Consider the following 10,516-nt stretch of genomic DNA (forward strand, 5'->3'; position numbering starts at 1 on the left):
ATGTCACAAGAGACAAACGTTTCGGCTATCCAGCCTTTGTCAATGTGACACTGGACAGCCACTGCATAGCATCTCTTGTGACTTGTAAAAATTCAATAAAAGAGAAAAACTCACTCTCGCACTGTGTGCAACCCAGTACCTTCATGAATGATATTGATCAAAGAGGATAGCGCACCAGAGAAGTCGGTGGCAACAAGAAAAGTTATTTAGCATTTTATTCTATCATCGCTATCAGGGGGGAACCAAAATACTTTAAAGGAAATGGAATCAAGAACCTGTGTTCCAATGGATTAGTGTAGTTATTATTTAGTCAAAAATATCATGTTAAGGCTTCTTATTGGTTAAATATTTATACAACCTACCGACAGACTTAACCATTTTCAACTTGGCATCACTATAGAGCGTCGCAGTCCCGCCCCCTTCCATGACGACGCCAGGCCCAGGAAATAATTCCCAATGCATTTTTCCCATAGACATTTTAAAAAGTAAGACCTTTTAAGCGTCGTACAAAGCCAACCCGAATTGTGACAAATCATAACAACAAACACAATATTTTGTACCAAACAAATAATTACAAAGAAGAAAAACAATACAAAAAGTGTTGTAACCTGCAGTTTTTTTCTTCTTTCTAATTATTTGTTTGGTCCAAAAATAATGTGTTTGTTGTCGTGATTTGTCATAACTCGAGTTGGCTTTGTCCGCAGCGTAAACGTCTTTAAATGACGAAAATAAACAGGGAATTATTTTCTGGGTCTCTCTTTGTCATGAAAGGGGGCGGGACTGCGACGCTCTATTTTGGTTCATTATGGAAAATAGTGAATCTACAAGTCCCCAACGTGTCACATCGTGATGCATTGCATCGTATATATCGCCTATTTTTACAACTTTTGAGCAACAATGTAAAAGAAATTAATTCATGATAAAGCCTAAAAAGTTGATCCAAGATTTCTGCCCAACAAGCGACAACATGTTAACTATTTTTACTGCTTGTTGACGTTTACTCGGCAGACGGATAGACGGATCTGAATCTTTGCTATTATGGAAGGGGCCTCAACATAATGACTTTATTTTATATTTCCATACTCTCGGACACCTTGCCTACATGGAATGGGCACAACATAGGCACGGATTAAAGGATTGAAGTTCTCAGTCGCCACGACTGATTTCAGTCATAGAAGCCACGGCGTGTCTTCTGTGAAAGCATGCTGCTGTGCACCGAAAATAGCAGATCTACAAGCTCACAATACGTCCCACCGTAACATGTCGTGAGCTTGTAGATTGGCTATTTTCGTTCATTCGTTATTTAAGATGAAAGTGATTAAAATGATGAAACTAGGAATATTATATAATTCAAGTGTAGAAGCATCTTCCATGAACATGAATGGTCTCACAAATGTTAATAAAAAGCAATGCATTAAATCTGTGATGGCTACTCGAGGCTAGATTTCTTCAGCTGGTGGGCTGTAATGTGGAAATGCAGCAACAATAGGTTTAGACTGATCATGCCTTAAACATCATTACATTTTCAGTCTTTATTTTGCTTCATTCCATGCATAGGCCTATTGACTTTATTCGTTTTTCCGTACTCCCTCCCAGACACCTGCCCATGATCGCGGGGCTCCTCCACGGCCGCATCCACCTCAACTTCCAGGAGTTCCGGCAGCAGAACCACCTGACGTTCTTCACCAACGTGCTGGCCATCCTGGAGCTGCTGCAGCCACTGGTTTTCCACAGTGACCACCAGAGGGCGCTGCAAGACAGCCTTCTGTCATTCATGAAGGTCCTTCAGGTGGGGAGACCGCGGCGCAGAGCCCACACGCCTCTTTTGTGTTTCAGCTCCAGAGGATTTAGGATTAAGTGGAGCGATGTCTTAATTGTTTTACGGACTTACTATAATGTACTTTGACAATTAATATTCATTGTGTTATTGAATGTGCCACGTCCTCCACGTAGAACTTCCAGAGGAGCCGCTCTCCGTTGGTGTTCATCAACAAGTTTCTGCAGTTCACGCAGAAGTACATCACTAACGATGCCGCTGCCTGCATTCCCTACCTTCAGAAGCACTCTGACATCTTACAGTGAGTTTGTCAAACCCATGCACGACTGCATGTAATCATTTTTATAGCCAAAACAAATCATACAATTTTTAAAATGGCAGATCTACAAGCTGTGTTGTGAGTAGGGCTGGGTGCAATAACCGCAATACCGCCATACCGCCGGTATGTAACGCATACCGCGGTATCGGGTTAATTACCGCGGTTAAAAAATAAAAAATGATTTCTTTCTCTTTTTTTTATGAAATGAAAAGTGTATCATAATAAACAGTGACGCTCAGTCAGTCTAATCATGCCAGCAACACAACAACACCAGAGGGAGTTCAAAAAACCATGTGCAACCCAGATTCATTTCACTCCTATGCCACATAAATGTGGAACGCCCTACCAACTGTCATTAAGATGTAAATCCCTTGACTCCACCCACCCACCCCTTTCCCCCCTCACTGTATACGTTTTTCCCCCTTTTTACCTCCTTTATGATGATTTCCTGTTTTTGGCTTTATAGAAGTGCATAGTGTACAAAATGATATGATGAATTGAAAATGGTGGACCCTCTTGTAAACAAGTGTAATGCTTTATGGCAGGGGTATTCAATTAGATTAGGCCTCCTATGTGACACAGACCGAGTAGAAAAAAACGTGCCATTTTATCATGATTATTATTGAGGACCTATTATATGAAGATAGGTTCAAAAGTGGTCCTTTAATGATTACCGTCATTATGGTAATCTCACAATTAATATCGCACCTGTAACTCTTATTATTCCCAATAATAAGAGTAATAACCGCCATACCGGGTAATAAAAATCCCATACCGCCCCAGCCCTAGTTGTGAGCATGTTGTAGATTGACTGTTTTTATTTTTGAATTTTTTAATAATGCAAGACGAGACACAAAAGACAAACAATGTTGATAAATAGGTCAGCAGTGGGCCAATTTCTTGTAATAGCTTTTTTGCTTGCTACAAGTAAAATCTTAAGTAAGTAGGAGTCATCCTGATTTAGCCCATCTGGGAGTTGTCCTAGGTACAAAGATGTGAATGTATCATCTATTCCAAAACCCATAATGTTTGAGATAAGTGTTGTCACTTCCTTCCAAAATGGTTGAATTACAGGACAAGACCAAAAGACATGTGTATGATCTAGATTATAGATTGACTGTTTTGATAAATTAAAAAGACATTGGTGAAAGTACAAAAGTTAACCGCTGAATGAATTTCGTTACGTAGAATTGATTTTGGCAATTGTTCCAGTCTTCGGTGGGAATTCCACTGATATGAACATTGCCTTTTTCTCTCTCTCTTTCTTTTCCAAAGGGGTTTGTGTTCTGAGAACCCAGACCTGGTCCAACTGAAGTCTCTCCTGGCTGGACTCACCCTGCCTGTGAAGAGCCGCTCCTCAGACGTTGCCAGTGACGATGGTAAACACAACACACTTCACAACAGGGACGTGCAAAGAGAAGAAATAGCAGATCAGCGCGACGTGTTGAGAGCTTGTAAAGTTGTAGATCTGCTATTTTCGGGGCGCAACCCAGCACTCTTTATCTACTGGAGCTGCGGTGAACAACATGGATTTCGAAACAAATTTGTTCAACACAAAATGCTGCATTCCAAGTTCAGGAGACTGAAACAATTAAAGCAATTATCCTGAATGCTGCCTTCCGGCATGGCATGGAAAGGGGAAGAAGGCATTTGCATTGCTTTCACTATAGTAAATGCTGCATTCGTGGTCTGGTGAGGGCAGTTGTTTTACAGACGGGTAAAAGGGCAGGGGCTGAAGCCCCCTTTGACGTCTATGTGTGCACGTCCCTGCTTCACAATGGCCTCCTCCGCCAACTTTCAAGGCATTTCCATGCCTGCAAAAAAATCTAATGAAACCGTGTTAAAATATAGTTTTCATGATTTATTTTCTACTACAACCTAAATTACTCTATTTAATATCTAAACTGGTATGTGCTTTTTGAGGGGTGAATGGATGATGTATGATGATAAGAGCGCGCCTCACTTCACATGGGTGTGATTTTTGAAACTTTAGAAATTGTAAAAAGGTGTGTTGATTTGTCGGGATTGTGGATATAATTTATCCAATATACCCAATCCATTGGAAATCTACGGTGTTGGACTACAGAAAGACATCATCCCTGTAGCACTCACTCTATTATCAGCATGTTGAAAGCACCTCGGTATGTTTTTGTAAATCTTGTTTTGAATAGGCGAGATATCAAGCCATTTCCAGCAAGCTGGCCGTCATTCACCCATGTCCCTGTATTGTCTGCAGAGCCTGCCTGGCTCACGGTTTCATTTAAGCCCGATTTATCCTTCCACAAATAGGCGATCTATAAGCTCACAACACGTTGGTGCGCAACACGCTGTGAGCTTGTAAAGCCGCAATTTTCGGCGTGTAACACTGTGTATAAATAGTATTAGCCCAGCCCTAACGTAAGGTATACGTAGCCTAAATTAGTATTAGGCTACGTGAAAATGCAATGAGTGATACATTATCGTCTCTGTCGAGTAGAAACCTTGTGTGTCCAAAGCTGTTACTTTTCATGATTCAAATTAAAAAATCACACCTGTGTGAAGTGAGGAGTGCTAATATATTAAAGTCTAACTCATGTTGATTAGGTGATGTAACGGTGATGTAAAACCAACGGTGCCAACACAAACTGAAACATTAAATGCCATTAACAATAAAGAGACAATATGATGTAATAATGACATTACGTTACATTGTGAACACAGCAAAAGTAGCAGATCTACAAGCTCGTTTGTGGATCTGCTACTTTAGATACTTCTGTGTGACGCCATGGTATGATCAAGTAGGGGTTACACTTTACCATGTCCTCATCAAGGCATCCAGCTCTCCTGAACCAAGCCTCAGTAATCTCCAGACTTGACTATTGCAACTCCATCCTTGCTCCGTGTTGGTCTCCCGTTAGGTTAGACAGACTAGACTCACTTAAACCCCTTAAAAAATGGAATGGGCCCAGGCCGTAGCGTAACGGTCTGGGCACCGGACTGGTGATCCAGTCGCGGTGTGCCGCGGGTTCGACTCCCGGACCCGACACGGCCTTTACCGCATGTCATCCCCCCATCTCTCTCCCATTTTCCTGTCAGCCTACTATCTGTCCCTTAAAAAATCAATAAAAGGCGTAAGCCGCAAAAAAAATATCTTAAAAAAAAAAAAAAAAAAATGGAATGATCCAGAATGGCTTGTGTTCAGCGTCCAGGGTAGATTCTCACTTCTTGTGTTCCAACATTAAAAGTCCACAGACTTGGCTGCCATATGACGTCATTTCAAAAGCCAGCAATTGGAGGGGCTAGCGCTCCTCAAAAACACAAAAGATTAATGTCGGTGGCTTCTCTGTTTTTTTGCCTTCCATCAGATGAGTCATCGACAGGCTCCCTTCCACTGGTCAACATGTCAGCCCCCGTTTCTCTGACCGCGGCTGACATGACCATGTACCTGAAGAAGATGTCCAGAGGAGAGGCGGTGGAGGGTAACTAACGCAGTGCTTCTCAAACCTTTTCATGTCAAGGACCAGAAATAGGCAGCAGTACATTGTTTTTGACATTATGGTCATCATGTTGATGACCATAATGTTTTCTATCAACCTTTTGTTTTGTTATACTTTAGCTGTTGAAAAATAGCTTGTAGGTCTGCTATTTTAGAAAAATCCCGAAAATGTGGCGCAAACCTTTGAATATATATTCTTTCAGAGCGAACATTTTCAACACAAATCTTTGCTTCTGGTTGGTCCCCGGAACAACATATTTTCAGATGGGGGTCCACAGTCAAATACAGATAATTCTAGGGGTCCTTGACATGAAAAAGGTTGAGCACCACTGACATAGAAACATAGGTTTATCAATCAAATACAGATCATTCAATGTTTTCTACTGTGTGTTGCAGATGTACTGGAGGTGTTGACGGAGGTAGACGACAAGTCCAGGAGGAGCCCAGAGATCATCCAGTACTTCACCGTGAGTCAATGAACAACAGCAGCTAAAAACAGAAAGGCTCTGACGTCAGCATACTTACAGCACCTTTAAAGAAAATTAATATCATGGAAATGTTGGTTTATTTCCATAATTCTATTCATAGATTATAGATTCAGTGCACACAATGTAATAAAAGCACTGAGCACTGCACAGTAGTGCGAAGCCCTATTGAAATCCCAATGATTATTATTATAAGCCAATAAGGAACCACCTTATGTAGCAAATCGGCTAACCAATCACGTAAATTCAGCAACGTCGCTCTCCATTGGCCAGCAGTACGGGCGAGTCATCTAGCCTTTCTTATACTGTATATGTCAGTGATGGCTAAACATCATTGTGTGGTTAAGAAGTCATAAAAGTTGACATTTTCTTTGTAAATCAATCTTTTTTTCCTGGAACTATTTTCAGATCGACTTTTCAAATCAATCCACGTCTGAGCAGTTGCTCACTCTGAATGCTGAACCAACTGCAAGCTGTAACCAAATGACATACTGTAGTTTCCGTAGGGTCCTACAACTGAATATCCACCAACTAAAAAGAAAAAGGCTATGGTATAGTACTTATTTGTTGTATTACCTCTATTATTTTTTTCTTCTCAATTTAGAATGATCTACAGAGACTGATGACTTCGTCAGAGGAGCTATGTCGGAACATGGCCTTCAGCCTGGCCCTGCGCTGCATCCAGAACAATCCCTGGTAAGTTCACGGCGCTCAAACATTCATCCCCCTATGGATGCTCTGGAAGGTGGAGAGAGTGAGGGAGGAATTCCTCTTTGTGCCTGGCACATTAATTACTAATTCTACTACTTGTAATGAACCGTGAGAGGACAGTGTACGATGTCCATTCTGTTCAGACGGAACTGAAATGGGGTATTCATGCGAATCAAGATTTGTTGGAATAATAATAATGATTAATTAGACCTATTTGATCCCGCGTGAGGAATTCAGCTTCACCCAGCTGAAGGCCCGACCCCGCCCGGGTCATACCAATGACCCACTGCCTCCCTGCTTGGCACTCGGCATCAATGGTTAGATTGGGGGTAAGTCCCTGTGACATACTAGTGTCCAGGGGGTGTACAGTATTCGTACATCAAGCTGCCTCACGCTACAGAAACAGGAGATAGGCTATGGGTCTCATGGCTCCTCAAGGCTTACTTACTGAATACGTACTTACAGCTGATTGCTACCCAAGTGGTCAGACTTGAGCGCAGGGGGGGGGAGCAGCAGGTAGGGTTATGTGTCTTGCTCAGGGACACCTTGACACAATGCAGGGTCCAGGAATGAAACGCCTGACCTTCGGTTTGCCTTGCGGCCTCTAGACATTGGGGTCCGTGACCAAATGCATATCATTTTGGGAGTTCTTGACATGAAAATGTTTTGAGTACCGTTGATATTTAGCAACATACGTTTTTCAGAAAAATGAGCCTGTCACAGACATGCACAAAGCAAGTTCAGTCAGGAAACTCGGTGCAGTTGCTGCCGGCCGTTCATTGGGCCGCCTCAGCATCACGTAGCTCATTCACATGGTTCACTCATCCAATCACACACTCATTCCAGCTTCATACCGGCTATTTAAACTGGAAATTTGCGTTGCTCATCCTGCTCTCTGCTGCTGCGCTGTGTTCTGCTAATCTTTTTCTGCTCACCCTCCTCCACCCTAGCTAGTAGCTAGCTACCACCTGTCGTTTTGGATCTGCTGTTTAGGTACGGGGGATTCGGAGTCCTTATGGTTGGGACTGATGCGCTTGATCAGAGTACCTAAAAAGCAGATCCAATAATAAATATATTGCTCATTTTATTTTCAATAAATATATATTCCATCCATTCATGAGTTGTCCTGACTGAACTGTTATAATTTAGGAGACATATTTTAAAACATGCAGTAATCCTGGTCTCTAAACTGCCTCCCCCTGGCCAGCCGGGGCGACTGATGGAGGGGAAAGGAACTGGTTGGAATAACGTGTTCCTTCCACGCGCTACGTCCAACCAGGGAAACTAAGGTATGAAGGAAGCATGAGTTCAAGTCCGTTCCTCTCCCCAGGTTGGCAGAGGGTGTGTAGAGCCCAGGATCACATTAGATGATTGACACAGGGGTGAAAAATGGGTTACAAAATCGTGGGATAAAAAATATATTTAAAAAAAAAAGGAGACATCTTTTAGAAGCGGCCTCAGGTCTAAATGTAGGTTCAGTAACATGCTTTTTCTGGTCCAGCCTGGCGACTGACTTCCTGCCCACCTTCATGTACTGCCTGGGTAGTGGTAACTTTGACGTGGTACAGACAGCCCTCAGGAATCTGCCAGAATATGTACTTCTCTGTCAAGGTAAGAACAGAGTCTACTCTAGAGAGCTGTCACCATTATGACGTTCACCTTGACGATTAATTGTCACTTAAAGATGGAGTCATTTTTTCAAAAAAGTGTACAGTATTTTTGTTTATGTTTTATGTGGGGTTAGGGGAGGGTCTGATAGTGTGATGTCACTATATTATTATTACTATATTATTATTTATTTAATTGGCCCGTTTGACTGTCAAGGGTTCAGCCTCCAGGAAGAAACCCTAAATACAAAGTTAATACACCATTGCACATAATGTTACGATTCCAGGGTGTCTAATGAAGTACTGTCACCTCATAGACACATGAAAAACTGGAAGAATACAAAGATTGTGGCACTCCCTCTTAAAAAATTACATTTCTGTTTGGCTTCAGGCTTCATAATCAAAAGGTGTACTACAGGGAAGATATGACAAATAACTTACATCATTTTCATAATTTGTCATATAAACTGCCCGGTGCAGAAAGCTCTCTCTTTATGAACATTACAGTATAATCAGTGTGTGTGCAGCCTCTGCATCAGCTCACAGCTTCATGTCGCGGTGTTCAGAGTATGGGTTTTATGCCGTTCAGACTATGGGTTTTATGGGCAAGTCTCTTATTGGCTTGGAGGCAGCCTAGAGACGTGGCAACCAATCATGAAAAAGTGTCCACTACGGTCGCTAGAGGTAGTACTGTAGCAAATGTAGTCCAGGCGCTTTTCCATCACATGGTGAAAAAAAACATGAATAGTGGAATTAACTTACTTATACCTGATGTATACTTGGTTGTGCACTGTCAGCATTGTTTTACATATTGCTTCATAACTCAAACTTGTATGTTGTATTTTTTGTTTATTTTTAATACCCCCTCTTTGAGGCAAGAAAATTAAGTTGGTAAAGAAAATGTAAATCTCAGCAGCAATCATGTTATTGTTACTAGAAAATGGATTACACTATTCTCTGGAATCTTGACTACTAAGATAATACTAGAATTAAGCCGGCAGCTAGTGCCAACATTAGAGCCTATGGTACGCTCTCAGGTTTTCTCACCCATAGATTATTTTAATTCCATAATGTCACAAAGCAGAATAAGGTCTTTCACTTTGGTATCAATACTAAATCTGTGGTGTGTCCGACCTACACCACAGTTAGAAGACAGACTCTTGCTACAAAATATTCAGGTAATATTAAGTGTGTTTTTTCAGTGCTCAAAATAATTCATACACATCTATGTGCCATTTTCCCCCTTGCAGAGCATGCAGACATCTTGCTCCACAAGGCTTTCTTAGTTGGGATCTATGGACAAATTGACACCAGTTCGATGATCTCCGAGTCTATGAAGGTCCTTCATATGGAAGCAACAACATAAATCCCCATTAGCACAAGTCCAGAAATTATAGTATAATTAAAATTTTCCTTTTTTTCTGTGGTTATCTTAACCCTCTAAGGTAATTTTATCTTGATGGACAGTGATTGATAGTTATTTCCATAAGTATTTGGTCGGTGGCCCACTTTTCATCTTGGCTTATCTTGACTTAAGTACATAAAAAGGCAGAATAACACTCTTTAAGTGTTTATCCAATACATATAATAACATATAATACATACAAATTCACTGTAAAAAGGGGGGGAAACTGTTTTACTGGCATCATACTGGAGCTTATTGTATGTGAATTCCTTCAATGGCTAAACTCAAAGTTCCTTAAGCTTTGCATTATACAGTACATTCAAATGCCATACCATTATGTAAACCTCTGCAATGTTTTCTGAATAAAAAGGTTTTTTGGAAAAAAAATGATCTTACTTAATTTTCATCCCACTTTCATCCCACACTAAAATAAATTATGTTGCATCTTTCAACAGTTAGCTTTGTTACCTCCACCAGCTAAAAGTTTTACTACAGTTTAATTTCAGTTGCAGTTTAGTGGAGAAATTGTATACTGTAGCATAAAGCATGGTAATTTCACAAGAACCAATTATTGCCTTTCATATTAATATTCCGGCACCTCAAACGAGACGGATGGGGAGAAAATAAATGGAGCAAGACCATGTGTCCTTTCATTTCATTCCAATAATTTTTGTGTCCTGATAAAACTGGAAACGGCTGTCACAAGTGTGCTCACTTTTAACTGAGGTGTTGCAAAC

The 10,516-nt window shown here is 41.1% G+C and overlaps 1 protein-coding gene across 6 annotated transcripts in view; it reads left to right on the top strand.

Annotated features, from left to right (window-relative positions):
* The window catches only part of ints1 (integrator complex subunit 1), a 51,685-nt gene extending 41,558 nt beyond the window's left edge, over nucleotides 1-10,127 (top strand). For all 6 annotated transcript variants that reach the window (XM_083779985.1, XM_083779983.1, XM_083779986.1 and 3 more), the window contains 8 exons: nucleotides 1,597-1,789; nucleotides 1,954-2,078; nucleotides 3,372-3,475; nucleotides 5,441-5,554; nucleotides 5,968-6,038; nucleotides 6,661-6,752; nucleotides 8,269-8,378; nucleotides 9,625-10,127. In XM_083779985.1, the coding sequence (XP_083636111.1) occupies nucleotides 1,597-1,789; nucleotides 1,954-2,078; nucleotides 3,372-3,475; nucleotides 5,441-5,554; nucleotides 5,968-6,038; nucleotides 6,661-6,752; nucleotides 8,269-8,378; nucleotides 9,625-9,740 (925 nt within the window). In that variant the 3' untranslated portion in view covers nucleotides 9,741-10,127. The remainder of the gene's footprint in view (nucleotides 1-1,596; nucleotides 1,790-1,953; nucleotides 2,079-3,371; nucleotides 3,476-5,440; nucleotides 5,555-5,967; nucleotides 6,039-6,660; nucleotides 6,753-8,268; nucleotides 8,379-9,624) is intronic.
* Nucleotides 10,128-10,516: the final 389 nt, after the last annotated feature.

The sequence above is a fragment of the Protomyctophum parallelum genome (genome assembly GCF_964188405.1).
Source record: "Protomyctophum parallelum genome assembly, chromosome: 13".
NCBI lineage: Eukaryota > Metazoa > Chordata > Actinopteri > Myctophiformes > Myctophidae > Protomyctophum > Protomyctophum parallelum.